General features: G+C 41.1%; 1 protein-coding gene across 1 annotated transcript; it reads right to left on the bottom strand.

The window, feature by feature from the left end:
• Nucleotides 1-1,799: 1,799 nt before the first annotated feature.
• On the bottom strand, nucleotides 1,800-16,615 carry MCOLN3 (mucolipin TRP cation channel 3). The gene is made up of 14 exons (XM_082286704.1): nucleotides 16,411-16,615; nucleotides 13,507-13,736; nucleotides 11,548-11,715; nucleotides 10,854-11,007; nucleotides 10,317-10,401; nucleotides 10,140-10,236; nucleotides 9,434-9,533; nucleotides 7,696-7,808; nucleotides 7,469-7,618; nucleotides 5,400-5,501; nucleotides 5,166-5,288; nucleotides 4,430-4,636; nucleotides 3,937-4,066; nucleotides 1,800-2,754 (listed from the first exon to the last, which is right to left on the bottom strand). Exons 2-14 carry the CDS (start codon nucleotides 13,732-13,734, stop codon nucleotides 2,735-2,737), a joined length of 1,677 nt encoding a protein of 558 aa, XP_082142830.1. The 5' UTR covers nucleotides 13,735-13,736; nucleotides 16,411-16,615; the 3' UTR covers nucleotides 1,800-2,734.
• Nucleotides 16,616-16,734: the final 119 nt, after the last annotated feature.

The raw sequence follows: 16,734 nt of genomic DNA, 5'->3' as shown, positions 1-16,734 counted from the left end.
ATAATGTAAGTAAGTATCAGATATATAATACAAGCAGCATTTATTTTCCCAGTCAGAACTGGACATTTTGAGCAGTTGTAAGCCAGTAACCTTTCAGGGTACTGTTCTTCTTTCCCAGTGTAACAGCCTGCACCTGCAGCCAGAAATACACAATTGCTGCCCTGCTAAATTTATAAGCAGTTGTCCCGTCTTTTCCCCTCACCCCATCCTATCCTTTGCTTTAAACATCCTTCTCCTCCTTTTAGATAGCACTTCCCTCTGGCTTCACAGTCTGCCCCTGCCCATTACTGGCTGAAGGCAACTTGTAATTCATCAGCTCTTTCCTCCCCAGACCCACACAACTGCCAGCAATGCTGAATTAAAAGTTGTGGAATCCAGCAGAAGTAACACAGGCCGTGGCTTTCCAATTAATTTCTGCATCTCAGTTGATTGACATTTTAGCTGTAGCACAAGCACAGGTCATCACTTAAAGACTCCACCAGGGATTTCACTGCAAAACATGCAGCACTTCAGGCAATAGAAACTAGTCTTCAGTGGAAGACTTCTCCACTTGTATTAGGAATAAAGAATATATGTACACTGTCTTTCCTGCTTTGCAGCACTCGTGGCTTTCCATACCTTGTGCTCATGCTGCAGGCTTCTATTAACATGCTTTTTCTCTGCTGTTGCAAAACTCTGTAGGAATTTTATACTTTAGAGCTCTGTCAAATGTTGTTGAAATTTGCTGCCGATTTAATAAGTTAACAGTGATGAAGCATGTGTTCTGCCTCGTTTCTGAAAGAAATCAGACCAGTTCTTGCCTTATAATTATATTGGCAAACAAAGTATTCCATAGCTGTTTACAAAATGTACCTGTATTTTAAGAGAATTATTAATCTTAGCTTTCTCTTAACTCTGTATGAAAAAGCTGTATGTAAATCAGCCTTCTGCATGCCATTGATCTTAAAGTGCTTGCCACCCTTGTCAGAATTCCTTGCATAACTTACTTTATACAATAGTGATGTGCACATTATATTTTGTGTGTTGTCAAAGATCCATAAGGAGTTAATTGTGTCAAGAGAAAACATAGTCACTTAATATTTGCTTTTTGAGGCAAGACTGCCTTGCATCTTCTTGAAAAGCTTTAAAATTCTTCAATGTTAGGTGGAGAGTTGAAAGACATGGACCGTGGTACACAAAACTTTCAGATAGTGTGAATAATCTGTTCTGCCTATGCCTTGCATTTGGTTTGCCTTTGCTGAAATTGAGGAGTGTTTTTTAGTGTAAGGTTAAATACCTGAATATTTGTTTCTATGGCAAGTTCTGAAATGCTGTTAAACATCAGCTGGAAACAGGTCCTCACCAGGATCCACAGGAACTATCATGACTACAGGAAATCCAAGTTCACCCACTCCAGACTCTGTTTCATGCCAGAAATTGCATAGTGCTATTAAAAAACAAAGCTCCTATATTAAGCTGGCAACAGATTTACTCTAAAGATGAATACTGACACACCCAATACTTACTGCAGCTGGAAGTGTTTATTGTAGCACATTACAATGTGTAAGCATTCAGACAGAACATGTTTAGTGTCCTCTGCAGCATTATACATTGTCACACACACCTACAGCTTGCTCACAAATGCAAGTTCCCTAAAATATGCTTCCCTTCAGTTTTCTATTCTGCTCCCAGAGTGAATAGACTGCAGAAAATAAGGCATCCATTAAATGGTATCACAATCAACAAAGAGTATAAACTAAGTTGTCAAAACTGAATTTTATAAGAGCTAACGTTTCAGACAGCTACTGACAGTAGCAGGTTATTAGGTTGGTAGGAAGCATCCAGTTTCTAAAGTGTGGAGAGATATGACTCCCAGAGACATATCTCCTATGTATTTAACTTAGTTTAGACTTCAGGTTTACAGACTTGTATGTCAGAGAAAGATTACAAATTTTAAAAAAATAGGTATTTTGAAAGTGCTTTAGTCTGATTTTTCCTTTAAAAACATAATATACAAACACTGTTAAGCTAAAGACTGTAAATGATCCTGCCCAGTGCTCGATATGTGAGAACATTTCTCCACTCAACTCATCCCTCAAACTTCAGTTCAGCCTGGCATATCCCAGCCTCTCTGAGAACAGACCACCACTTACTTCCAGTGGTACTTATGTTTAAAGAAATATTAATTTTATGCTTTCAGCTATATTTGAATGGCTTGTGTATCAACTCACTGTAATGACTCCAGAAACAAATTACACCAAATTTCATAGTATTTATTTTTACTGTGAGTGCAAATAAACAAAAAATGGTGAGGGCTCTAGTGAGCTTTCATTCAATAACAGGTCAGCCATAGACAGATAATGCCTGCAGTACTGAGGGCTAGGTTGGTGTTCAAAGCTGAAATTGTCCAGCACTAGTTTTACTTATAGTTCAAAGTTACTACATTTATATTCTACTCTTATAATTTAGCCAAGTCTCTGAACACAGACAGGTTTTTATGCTCCTGGCATTCTAACACAAACTGAGGAAACAAATAGAATAAAACTAATAAAAACCATCCCCAAGCCCCCTGAACTATCAGTGAGTGTCTAATCAAAAAGTCTGTAAGTTTAGCATAAACTTCTGCCACAGGCTTACACTGCTTTTTGAGAAAAGCAAACTAAGTCTTCAGAGATAAGGTTTTCCACCAGCTCCATTGTCCAGTTCTTGAAGTGTGTGCTGCTTTAAAACCTCCATGATAGGCCCCCACAATCCATTAAATATGTTCACTACAACCTGTATAAGAGAGGAGGGGGAAGTTGTCAGGTACATGCATCAAAACAATAGTTTCACTGTACAAGGAGCCTTAAAAATGCAACTGAAGTATTACTAATTTGACATTCATTGATAAGAAACTGCTATGAACCAGCAGAAAACATTTTGAACATGAGACTGGTCTCCTGGATGCCTGATCACCACTGCACATTCAGTAGCAAAATTATTACATCCCCACCCTCTCTCCTTATGCTGGCTTTCTTGTCTGGTTAAACTGAGAGGTGTGTGCAGAAAAGGAAATATTAACATGTCCATGCCCTTTACCCAAGAGCAAGATGCCCTGCTCTGCTTCATCCCAGACTTTTATCTCCAGTAACACACTCGGTCAGAATAGGGGATGGCTCACAGCAGGCTCTGTCAGCTCCCTGCTCCAAAAGATGTCCCCATCTCCTCCCTCTCATAAATATATTCTGTCAGGCATATAACAATACAGCCCACCAGAAAAGCCCAGTACCAAGGAGTTGCAAACACCTTTGATCTTTTTAATCAAGCAGCAAATATTTTACAGCTCCCCCACCAAAAGGCTCTTCAGCAAGGAAGACTCAAGAGTTGCTGCCAGCCAGGTTAAATATAAACCATGTATCCTGCAATCAATATTCCTGAAGAAACACAACTTCAAATAACTGAAGCATTTTCTCTCCATAATGGAAGTTAGGCAATGTTTTCCAAGTGCTGTGATAGTATCTTAAACTGCATGCTGTCTTAAAACCTTGACAAGCTGATTTTCTCCACAAGTTTCAGGCCTGTTACCTGCACGAGGTGTCATTAAAAAGTGGGTAAGAGAACACTGAGTTCTCTAAGTCCTGCCTGTTTCAGTGAGTACAGGAAATGTTAATGCTTATGCATTACACATATGGGGTTCCCAAGTTACTGTGTATATATCTAACTTTCTGTATGATTCTTCACATGTTAAGTGATTCTTAATTTGGAAATTCCCTCACATCTTCCAAGAAATTTGTTGGCTGCAGATATTTTGCTGAAGTGCTCTGTTCATTAGAAATAGTTTGGAACTTTTGCATGGGTTTTCCCCCCAACAACTTCCCCCAAAATTTAAGTACTTTTCATGAACATTGTACCAGGGACATTTTGTAGTGTGTTGCTTTTGCATATACCTTAATAGATAATTTTAATATAGTTACATACCGTTACAACAACAGAAGAGAGATGCAGAACTTTCCTCCTCTAACCTGTACTTCCCAGAGTTTGGTGAGTCTTTGCACTGTGATACAAATCTCTGAAGTTCTGTCTCTGGAAAGCCATCTTGCTGGTAGTGCTAAAAATTGATACTTAGTTAAACCTTTAACAAGGCTAAAACCCACAATAACCCAAACTCTCCCCAGACTGCTTTTCAGACACTGCTCAAGTCTGAAATTAGAAGATTCACAGAACCTAATGTGAAAATACTGCTTTTTAGTAGATATTTAGCTTCCATTGGAGAAGAGAAACAGAGAGACTTTGAGAAAAACAAAGTAAAGAGGGATTAAAAACTGTCCTGTCATCACTTTGCACTCTCAAAAGTAGTCATTATGTTTATTCTTTAGATTGGCATGCACTGCAAGTTAAAATATTGAGGGAGATTTGAGTTTTGATAGCACCAACCTTGCACTGTTTTTCCAAATGAACAGTCTGTGCTTACCTTGACTGTTTCATACGTGTCTGTAATGAGCGCAATGAAGAGACTCAGCACCATATAGATGAACAGGCTGATGAAGGAGTAGAGGTAAATCCTACTGAATAACCAAACCAAGTAACTTTTCTGCTGCATTTCTGCAAAGGTGGCAAACATGTCATCTCCATTGATCAATGAAAAAAGGCATTCAGAAACCATGTTCAGAGTGCGAAACTAGAGAGGAGGGAAGAAGACAAGGATGTGTCACTGCTTTATTTGGACTCAAAGATTGTACACAACATGAAAAACACACAGCTGATGACTGGCTACCTCAGATCTCTCCCTACACCTAGGAGATGACAAGGTGCAAATAGTAAAATATCCGAGGAACAAGCAAAGTTTGTCACCTCCTATACACCTGCGCATTCAATTCAGATAAGCAAATTTCTCTTTTAAGAGGGATAAGCATAATGTCTCCAAGATTTTAGTCTGATACCAGTGTTCTGCAAAATGGAAATTATTTCTTAAAATATCAGCATGTGATTGGGAGTCACGGCAGCTTCCACTTCTGACTTGGAGCTTTCATAACTTGAGGAAAGTCTGGTTGAGTCACAGAAGTCAGACTCCTCAAACAGAGCAGCATCATGTTGAAGATGCACTATTTTTACATTAAGGGAAGCCTTGACATGGAGAACTAGAAAACAACAGTAGTAATCTCTCATTCTTTTATTCAAGTTGCCTTTTTTCACGGTCAGTACATCACCTTCACATGGTATGGTCCCAGTACAATCCATCCACAGAAACAATAGCCCAGGTAGATCATAGCAGCACAACAGCAGAACCTCATTACATTGGGTAATGCTGCTCGCAGTGTTAGGATGAGAAGCTGCACAAAGCAATGCAAACAGTTAGAATTCAACCAGATACTTCTTCCAGTCCTCTTACAGCAACAAACAGAATAAATACCAACAATATGAAGATCTCAGGAGATCCTTACATTATACTTCTGAAAGAAACCTAGGTAGCGAATGACTCCAAGCCAAACAAGCATAGTGGATATTCCTAAGAGTATGCTGCAGACATCATAACTTGTCAGACTCTGAAAAAAAGCAAGAGAAGAAACAAAAAAATAAGAAAGGAAAAAAATTAATTATTGTAACAACCAGGTTCTAAATTGTGCCTCCCATTACTACAAAGATTGGTTAAGAAACATTTTTCCTTTGGCAAACTCTCCCAATTAGAAATTCGTTTGAGGCAATATACATTAGAGAGAGGTCCCACCAAGGAGCAGGGACACTTTCAAGTGCAACTCATTTCACATGCCTTAGCACATGGCTGTTTGTAAAACAGATTCTAACAAGATAAGCTTTATTTGCAAGGCCAAGAGTGCAGGTGCACTGCAGAAGCAGAGACACGCCCTCTGTACCCAGCTCACTGAGATCTGCAGTGACACTGCAAACATTTTTATGCTGCTTCCAGACTTGCATCAACTGCTTCTGGAATCTGCATTGACAGATTCCTCAGAGCATCTTAGGAATCTCTGCACTGCATCCCAGTGGAAAGTGTAGACATGACACAGAGCAGAGAAGGTTCTTCCAGTATGTGGGAACAGCTGTTTGTAAAAATTAGCATGGCTTGTCAGCATTGCTCAGATAAATATTCAGGAGGATCTTGTTAGGTACTTGGTAACTATAAGGTATAGAAAGCTATCAAGGAGAAGACTAATTAGCTTCTAATTAATTCTAACCAGAACTTATCTTTATTGGCACTCTGCTGTTTTTTCCACCTATACATACTGGCCTATTTTCATCCAAGTTAGCATATATTCTGTTCCTGAACTGCAGCTCCAGCTGTCTGAAATGGATAGTGACAGCTTACTAGAATAAGAAGTTTTCATTATTTTCTGGTTTTATTCTTGTAAGAATGAAATACAAATAATAAGTATTGGCAGTGGATATTGGCTAATCTTTTCTGTCAGCATTATTCATTTAGAGCTTGACAAGAAACAAATTTAGGCTACTGTAATGTGAATTTGTTATTCAACAACTTTCATACTGTAACACGGAACAAGATCTTGTTATTATGGTCCACAAGGCTTGCAAAATGAAGTGAATGTGCCTGTAGAGAGGAGCTTTAGTAAAATACTCTTTTAGAAAAGCAATATATATAAATAGATGTATTTATAAGATACAGAAACCCCAAATGCAAGATCTTATTCCAATCTTGTTCTCTTCTTTGCTTCGCCCAAAGCAAGATGGAGCTATCTCTTATCTTAGCCAACTTCCTCACAACTTCTTTCTACTCTCAGTGAGTTTATAGCTCCTACGGTAAGACAATTTGTACAGGGTGTTTGTGATAGTCAAGCTGTCAGCAGATGGATTTCAGACCCATCCTTTCATCACTACTGTCCAAAGTCCCCTGTGTTGCAATGTCACACTTCAAAGTCTGCTACAGATTTTGTGAAGAACAATATTATCTGAATATCAGAGTGCTTCAGGCTAGTAAATTATAATAATTTTTCTTCCCTAGTTCTGTAAAACATAATGTTTTACAAGTTTTGAGTTTTGTCCATATCAATTTTATTGTAGAAAGTGAAAACCCAGAACCTGCTGTGGCTGACTGTTATGTACATGCTGGAAAACAGAAGCTGGGAAAGCAGCAAAGAGACGTTTAAGGAGAGAGACTCTGTGCTAGTTAAACACTTGCAAACAGAGTTCCAAAAGTTTGATGCTAAATTAGAAAAAAACCATCAAATGAGCAAATACAAATGAGGAAGGGAGGAAGTCAACAGTCAAACTTTCAGAGAAAGAGATTAAGTTCATTTTATTTCTCAGAGTCAGAGGGAGCAAAGATAATTTGGAACTACAATATAGAGTGATATTTGGATGTCTTAAATATTGCTACTAGAAACAGCATGCATGAGTTGCAATTCTGGAGGAGAAGACAGAGTTTTTAAAATTTCATGCCCCTCAGAAGCAAGTGCAGCCAGCCTGAAGTCCTCTGAGAGATTTAAACCTAGGTGAGACAGAAACAGTTTTGCTTCCATCTGACATGTGAAAGGCTTACCTTAGCTTGTATCTCCATCTTTAGAGTTGATCCAACAATAGTTAAGACATCGCTAACCATAATCAGGATGTACCATCCATTGACAAATTCCATTTGATCACTGAAAGATACTTCTTTCTTATAATAATATAGGAAAAAGCTTACAAATTCCTAGGGAAAAGGAGGAAAGAAAACAGTTAATCAGGCTTACACAAGACAAGGTTTTCCAAAGAAGGAGTTATACCCACCCTTTGGAGCCAAATTCCTTTAATCACTGATCGAGTGCAAAGGATCAATGAAGCCAGACAAGTCAATATGACAAAAGCATCGAAGATCATCATGTAATGAGTGTTCTTCTGTACTGCAAGAACAAAAATATACATGTTTATAGTGCATTTAATCTTGTTGACTATCTTGAGTATTGAAGTAAAAATCAAGATGTTAACTATATTTATACAACAGAATTAAGAAAAATCTTAGCATTTTTTCCCCCAAAAGTTTATTTGACATATTTTCATAAGAGACACAAGTGCATCTGCACTACAGATACCACTTCTGTAAATTTTGGAGGGTTGATACCACATCAAAAATATACCAGAGTGTGGGTGCTTCTTACAACCCTGCAGAATCAGAGGTGAGAGTTAGTAATTTTACAGGGACTGAAATGGCCTTTGGAGTGATAGAACTTCTCAAAAAAATTTTAAACAATCCTAGGAACTTTATAATATGTATCGTCTCTCTCAGAGCAGTATTTGACAATCAATTTTTCCATCCTATGGCAGTGCAGATAACTTGTACTACTGCTCAGCTAGCCAAGATCAACATTGAGTTAGACATGAGTTCTCCATCTCTTATGTTACTAAAATTCACATTCTTGATCATCTAACATTAAACATTACACCGAATCTTTTTGTTTGTTTCTATACTTAGCATACAGCTGAAACTAGGTGAGACAGTTTAAGGATTAGATTTTTAATGTTAAAAGAATGGTGGTTTGAGAAAAAAAGGAAAAATCAAACAAATAAGTGCTGAATTTGCAAGAGCATGCACCGCACCCCGGCGCCGACCGTGGGGCGGCGGCGGCCCCGGCAGCGCCGCCTGCTGGGCACTGCTGGCACGGCAGCCGGCGAGCCCGGAGCACCGCGCGCCGAGCCCGGCGATGCGCTTCGTTCGACCCCCCTAATCAATTTCAGCCTGGGTCTTTACAAAAAGTACCAATTCTCCTTTTTCACTATCAGCTCTTCATTCCCTAACACAGGCATAGCAACGGGGAAAGTGCCAAAGTAGAAAAAAGGACCTAGGTCATCCTATTGCACAGCAGAATCTAAAGTCCTGGAAACTTTCTGACTATCAAAGAGATTATTTTTGCTAATGAAAAAAGATGATGTTTTGACCAGGCCAAATAGCTGCCAACAAAGGTGGCTCACTCTTGTGAGTCACTATATAAGAAATTTACCACAATGTGAACCTCAGCCATAGCCAAATACAGGGCAAATGGCATTTAAGCAACAATAAGAAGTGTTTCTAACCATTCCACTCCAGCAAGCCTTAGCAACAATGCTTCCTTATCTTTCCTGGTGCTAAGTCCTGAAATAAGAGTAAATCAGTTTCAATTTTCCACCACTACTGTGTGTCCTATTGCCTGGTGCTAGAACAGTTCCAACCCTGCGTTAAGAAATGAGCAGCTTAAGTTCCATAGCAAAAGATAAAAGGATTTACAGTGAGGCACGGAAAAATTTGGGTTTGACATTATCAATGGTGCAAGCCTTGAGAACTGCTACAGAACATAATGGTGTGGCTGGATTCCAAGGATTTCAGATCAGAGATTGAAGAACAACAATTTCTTAGAAAATCAGAGTTAGAGTGCATGTACTAGAGATGGTATGTCAATGGTGCCTCACCTTTTAATAAAAAAAAAGGTTAAAATACATTGTGCTACTGGCCAAAATTTTGGCATGAAAATTTGAACGCATTTATGTCACTTACTTGATCCAGAAACATGCCAGTCCTTACATTCCCGGATCGCTATGTCATTGTCTAGACTTATTTTAATTCTTCCACTGTGTGCTTTATTATCAAACACAATCTGTATTTAAAAAAAAAAAATGAAAAAACATGCATGTCTTTATAAAGTTAAACAATTACATATGTAGCCCATTGTATTGCTAAGCCTGCATAACAATGCAGAATAATTCTCCTATGGGAGAAGTTACAAAACTTTTTTAAGCATAAAGTAATTCCAGTATCTTCAAATAAATGCTGTCAAAATGAAAGACAAATCTGGTGTATTTCATGTACTTGCCACAAATTGCTTGATCAACTAGTTACTAGGTGAAATTATTTTAAACTACATTCTCATTCCTCTATGATCTGAAAACAACCTTTCCCAGAAGCATCTCTCCAAAGAGAAGAGATTTACACTTTCATTATACTTCAGGTGGATTAGAGCACAAGTGGCTGTAAGCCAAGCAAGTACTTCAGGACCACATCAGGAGCACTCAAAGCTTAACCTTCCACAGTGACAACTGCTGGTTATTTACAGAGTACACTAAGCTCTAACAGAGTAATCTGGCACCACTGACCCAGCAGTATTCAACACTCTTCAGAAAATATCTGTGCTGACTGTGTGCAGTAAACCAGCATGTTAGTTTCTGGTTTTGAACAGAAGGACACAGGGCAGGCTTCCACATACCCTGAGAGTGAAATCGTAGCAGTCGGGGAGCTCGTGGTGACGAACAGTCTGGAGGTTGATTGCCTTCAGATTGAACCTGAGCTGCACTGCCACCAGTCTGCAACAGAGCTTCAGATTAGCCTTTCACAGGGAAAAGGCACCAGTACCCCAACACAGGAGGTGCTCATTCCTCCTCACCTGGGGAAATCCAGAGTGAAATTCAAATTGTGCTTTCCCATTGTTGTGTTGTCTAACGAAGTAGTTGGCTCAATGTACAAGCAGTCTGGAATGGATAAGGACTCACAACAATATCTCATGGATTATCAGGTTGTTTAACTGTAATCTGCCTGTCCCACTCCCGAGGCTGTTATGAGCTGTTGGCTATACCAGACAAGATAACACGCTTGAGTGAGGAGTCATCTGAGAAGCCAACTGACAAATACACTGGCTTCCTTGAACACCAGCCAAGTTATTCATCATGAATTCACAGGGAACGCTCCTGAAAATTAGCCCCAAATACTTGTATTAGATGGTCATCAGTCCTAAAGGCTCATCACTTCTTTGTGGCATTAGACATTGAATGTGAGGGCTAGAGGTTTGTTACACAGTACTTTTCTTACCAGTTTTGGCTGGTAGTAATAAGACTATACAGTACTGTCAAGTATTTTAAAGAATTTATCAAAAATGTAGGGTCCCTCCTCCCAAAGAACCAATAAAATAGATTAGGCTCATCACCAGTCACAATCTCTGGGTCTATATCAAAGGTGTCGTTTCCAGGACAGATGATTCCTCGCTTGTAGAACTGCTGACAGACAGCCAGAGGTGTCTCTTCTTCTCCCCTCTTCTCGTACGCATGATTTCCAACAGAGATGTTGGGCAGCTGGAGGTACTAAAGTTCAGAACAAACAAACCAACTTAAATGGCAATAAAGCTGTTTGTCTCTGAGGAAAAAAAAAAACCAAAACCAAACCAAAACAAACCAAGCCCAGATGAGTTTGGATCTGTTATAACCCATCTCTTTTATTTCAAAGGTCACCTAAAGAACTGTGAAACCTAAACCACACAACAGCTGAGTCGTTAAATATTTTAAGATATTTGACAAAAACACTTAGTACAGGATTTGGATCTAAATACCTTTTTGCTTATTATGTTTTTCTCTTTACAATCCTTACTAGAAAGTCTAATTTGTTACTTGCAAAGAATTTTGGCTCAGATCCAAGGAGTACTTTTAGTGTACACTTTTACAGTACTTTTACTAGTACACTGATTAGCTTTAATGATGTCACCACAGTACAATGCTCCAGCAATGACAGAAAACCTAAATGAGTTGATGCTTTAGTCTTAAGCAATTGACACAGAAGTTCAATTCAAGAAAAGGTACCCAGGCAAAGATCATATATATTGTACATATTGCAGCAACAATCCCTACCTGGTTTATTGCAAAGAATATCTGGTCATAGACATCTGTTTGTGTGTATACAGCATAGGTATCATCCATTCTGTCCATATATCCTTTCAAGAAGAGATGTTTGAATGCGACAGTGTTCTCTTCTTTGAAGGCAACCACCATTTGATTGCTCAATCCAAAAACCACCAGCTGAAAAAGACATTTATATTTCCTCTTCAAAGACAAAGTTGGCTTCTGGATTAATATACGAACCCTGTCTTATGAACAGCCAGTGTTTTGTCTCACTGGTAGACATGGCAACTACATGCAGGCTGCTCCATTTCACAGCTAGCCAAATGAAAGTTTGACTTTAGGGAAACAGTGGGTTTCGAGTATGTGCCTTTAACAGGCTTACAGCATCTTGGCCAAGGACTTGAATTTTTACAAAGAAAATGATACCATCTCAAGTTCAAGCTCCCTATATACTGTTACACATGCTTTGTTAGTTCAGCCTGGCGTCAACTGACTTCCCCTTGGGTAATATCATTGTTCCTCAGTCAAAAAGGCAGGACTAGACTTAACAAGACCCCACTTTGAAGCCCTTACTCCAGTGCACAAAAGGCAAATTGAGGACAACTCAGGAAAACAAAGATGTCCCAATCAAGTTTCAGTGAAAAGCGCTTGAGAATAACTGACCAAAGCTCTGCTTGTAACAGGATAATACCTGAAGCTGGTAAAAAAAATATATTGCAGCCATTCGTGAAAAGTGAGCACAAAATTCTGTTAGCTACTATCCAGACTGGAAAAAGTTTCTAGAAGTACATGATGTATTCTTTCTGGGAGCTCACAATTCTCTTGACTATTGTGTCAAATCTGGTGTCAGGTGTATTGTGAAGAAACTCATCAGAGATGTCTGAATCAGTAGTCTACAGATTAGTTTTATGGCCATGGTGCAAACTGGATATGCAGATTTGGATAAGGGTAACTCAGTTACAGAGATAGTGGAATGCTCTGTAGGCAAGCTCAGTGTGCTCGGCACACAGGAACACACCAGCAAACCAACAGTGCTAAGACTGAATTACTTACGGGCAGATTTTCTCTGAAAATACTAAATCAGCATTAGTTTCTTTCTTATTTGGATTCTTCCATCATCAAATTTTACTTTCAGGCGCAAAATGGGAGAGATGGAAATCAGAGAAGGATGGCACATTTAAACACAGAGCAGTAAGGGACACAAACATGCTCCCAGACGCACAGCAGGAGAACACTAATTTCTGCAGTTTCTGCCATCATTCATGCAACCATGGAAAACATTCTTTTCTATACATGCACTGTCATAGCACAGGCACGACCATAAAGGGAAATCACATGTGGGCAACTCTGAAGGATCATCATCTGAGGCATTAGAAAGGTTTTATGAAAAACCTTCTTCTGCCTTAACCACAGAACTTTGAGACAAGCAATTGTGTTTTGGGCAGCAGATAAATGTGTTATATGAAATCTGTGGTGCAAGGTGGGTGAGAGGAACAGTGAGGAAGAATTTCTGAGGTTTTTTTCAGTGCAAAAGTTTGTATGCCATATGCAAGATATAAGCGAACATCATGAAAAAGTCACCAATTTCAGTTCTTATCACTGTGATATTGAAACAGAAGTGACTTTTCCTTCCCTCAAACACAACAGTGAAGCAAGTATTGGGGTAACAGATGTGTAGGGATGCCATTCTCTGGGGGGGAAAAAATGAGAAAGAAAAAAAAAGTAAAGTAAAAAGTCAAGTTGAGCCCTTAAACATGGTTCCTTTCATCTGTACTGCTGGAAAGCTATTTTTTTCAGCCTATAGTTTTAGGAGAAAATTATGCCACCTGAGATCTAAGCTACATATGTGCAAATAAGATAATTTTGCAATCAATCCTTTCCCTTCCTCTGCACTGCACCATGAATAGCATGTCACCTGCATTCATGTGACTGCCCACATGCTGAGTCCCTGCTTCCATAGGTACTCACCTGAACTGTAACCATCACTATTTTGAGTAACTGAATCCCAAGTTTCCAAGGCTTTCTGCCCCGGGCCCAAAATTTCTCACATGGGTTCATGAAGAAAAATTTTAACTTCCTTCTAAGCTGGTCTTCCAAAAGCCCCTCCTGTGATACTGATGAGTGTCGTTTGTAGCTGCAAAGGTTTTCATCATCACGAGCACTGCAGCTGCTCACAGCCACTTCAGGATTTTCCATTTCTGAAAAGAAAAGCAGACCTTGTCAGTTGAAAAACATGCAAGCATCAATATAGTAGCACTAGATCAGTCTGCACTGACAACCTGGACTCCAAAGACATTATCTTCTGTGAAAGGCACTTGCACTTTATACTGAATTTCAGACCTTTCTCATATTACTGCACATATTCTGCAGAACTCCAAGAAAAATTTGGGCAAGTTCTTAAATTTGCAGCTAGGTTGCCAGGACATTTATTTAATAGTGGAATTTCTGTCCATTTGGAATTAGAGGGTGACTTCCTGAAAACATCTTCCTCTCTCACTTAACAACAGCATTATGTGCAAGACATCCTGACTCAAGAAGAGCACCAAAAGCCTCTCATGAGCACTCACTCTTCTGGAAGAATTATCTACTGCTGTAGCTAGTATTTTACCCCACGCCTATGTCCAGTCCCTGAAAGAAATGGAATTTTCAAGAGAGGCAGCTGTTTTCTCATATGTTACTATTAGCATTGTTCACTCTTGGAAATGGAAATGGAGCATGACAAATTGCAATTCAGATAAATTACCTGAGAGCATTAACTTGTCATTTGGCAGGATGATGTGTTTTTCTTTTGCCATAAAAGACCCAATGCAAACCAACAGCGATGATGAACCAAACAAAAAGATCAAGAGGTAACTGAACTGTGATTAGCCAAAGAGGCTCACATTTGAGTTGAGTATGAAGGGAAAAGATTAGATGAGAACCTTATAAACACACTTTGAGACAGTACACTGCATAGTATTCAGCATATTTAGATTTTGATCTGTTACTAAATTCACTGACTCCCAAACATTTTATAAAGGCTTTATAAAATAGTCAAGAGTTAGCCAGGAACATTTATTTCAGATAAAAGATTGGTGACATTAAGAACAGAGAATACAGCCTAGGCTGTCAATAAAGATGTGCCTTATTAGTTTATTTTTGATTTCCAGAAAAATAGTTTTTAAATAGCACAAACAAAAAATCATCATCAAGATTGATTTTTAAAAATGTCTAGTCACATCCAGTCTCCTCTGGCAGCCGCTGCACACAGCAGAACAACAATCTGCTTCAGATATGATTTGAAACCTTCAATTTCCCCAATTGTCAGGGAAGGCAAGAAAAGTTTTGAGTCAGCAGTTTAACAGTAAAAACAGGCCCATACAGAGGCTTTAAAAAGTTCAGCTCCTGTTTTATCAGACTTCCATTGTCCTGCAGGATACAGTACAGTATGCTGTGATTTCCACTCATCTTTCTTACAGCTGATCCAGCATTCCTAAAATTAAGCCCTACTCTGACACTGCAATAGTCCTATCAATATATGTGCTGGATTTTAAAAAAAAAAAAAAAAAACAAACAAACAAACAAAAAAACATAACCAAAAAATAACCAAAAACCCCAAACCCACTTCTGGCCCTCACAGTGGGCATGAGGCGCCGTTCCAGCAGGCGCAGCCCCGTGCTCCCCCACGACCCGGGCCGGGGTCTCGGCAGCCGGGCGGTCACAGCCGGGGCTGTCGCTGCGGGCCGGGCCGGGACGGGCGGGGCCGGACCCTTCCCTCAGCCGCCCTCGCCTTCCCGGCCGCTGCAGGCGGCCCTCGACACCCACGGGCTGCCGCAGCCTTGCGGATGGCACAGGGGCCGGCGCGGGAGCTGCCCGCAGCCGCATCTGCATCGCCAGCCCAGACCGGGCCGGAGCGCGGCAGCCGCTGCCCGCCCCGGGCTCGGCGCCCCTTTGCCGTGGCACCCCAAAGGCGAAGGCTGCGGGGCGAGGGCGCGCCCTCCGCCCCCTCTCCCCCGCTGTTAAAGGCTCCAGCGTACCTGCCGCCGGCCCTGCCGCTCCCCGGCCTCCGGGGGCTGCTGCCGCCGCGGGGGCGGCCGTGGGAGCGCGGTGCCCGCAGCCGCCCGGTGCCCGCAGCCGCCCGGTGCCCGCAGCCGCCCGCCGCTCCCGGCTCCGCTTGGCTGGGCGGGGGAGCCGCGGCCTCGGCCAGCCCGCCCCGGCCCCTGGGCTGGGCTGTGCCGTGCCGGGCTAGGCTTGGCTATGCGGGGCTGTGCCGTGCCGTGCACACGCGACCTCTGACACCTTGCGCTGTACATCTCCCTCCTGCCGCACGTGACGGGCGGCTCTCCACACTGTAATACACTTCCTATAGGATGGTAATGCCGGCTCCAGATTTATTGACCTAGGCTTCTCCACCAGGGGAAATAATGCTTATGATATAAAGAGCTGTGTCGCACTCGTCATAAAAAATCCCCAAACAAACAAAAAACAGCCCCAAAAATCCTTTTCAGGTCACAGAACTGTAGTTATGTAGGGCAGCAAGTGGTAGAGTGGATATGCTTAAGTCATTCCACTTATACACAATTAAGCTATTAAAGTTATTAACTGAACTTCAAAGAAAACGGAGTCCTGCCTTGGGTGTGTGCCAGTCCCACTGCACTGCGTAAATGATCCCTTTGGCATTGCTGCGTGACAAGAGGATACACCTCAGGCTATAACTGCGCACAGTCTTCAGCTGCCTAATTCGTGCTGCAAGTACCACTCTGAACACTCGTATAAAAGGAGAAGGTACAACAAAGCCAAGACCAAAACAAGGACAGTAGCAGGCATTTTAAGAAAGGGAACTTCCTGGCTGTATAGATTGAAACGGAAGACAGAAGGAACCCTCCTCCTTACCGTAAGAAGGGGTGGATGGACCTCGGAGTGGCACCAGGGACCAGCATTGGGTGCTCCGCACAGAAAGAAAGATACTCCGGGGCTCCTGTGCTTTACATTGCAGCAAGGCAAGCTAAATTATTTGTATGCATCTTAAATATGAAAGATACAGAATACAAATCTTCATATTAACAAACAGCATCGAATCGCTTAAATCCCAGCTGGAGACAGCCCCAGCACTGCCCGGCAGACAACACCGAGGCGGTGCCTGGGCTGGGGTGCGCGGGTGGCCCGGCTGCAGAGGGGACTGCCGCCGCCTGCCGCCTACAGACCCCATCATGCCCC

Source organism: Coloeus monedula (genome assembly GCF_965178545.1).
Source record: "Coloeus monedula genome assembly, chromosome: 9".
Lineage (NCBI taxonomy): Eukaryota > Metazoa > Chordata > Aves > Passeriformes > Corvidae > Coloeus > Coloeus monedula.
Note: the sequence above shows the minus strand (reverse complement) of the source record. Positions and strands in the feature narration are given on the sequence as shown.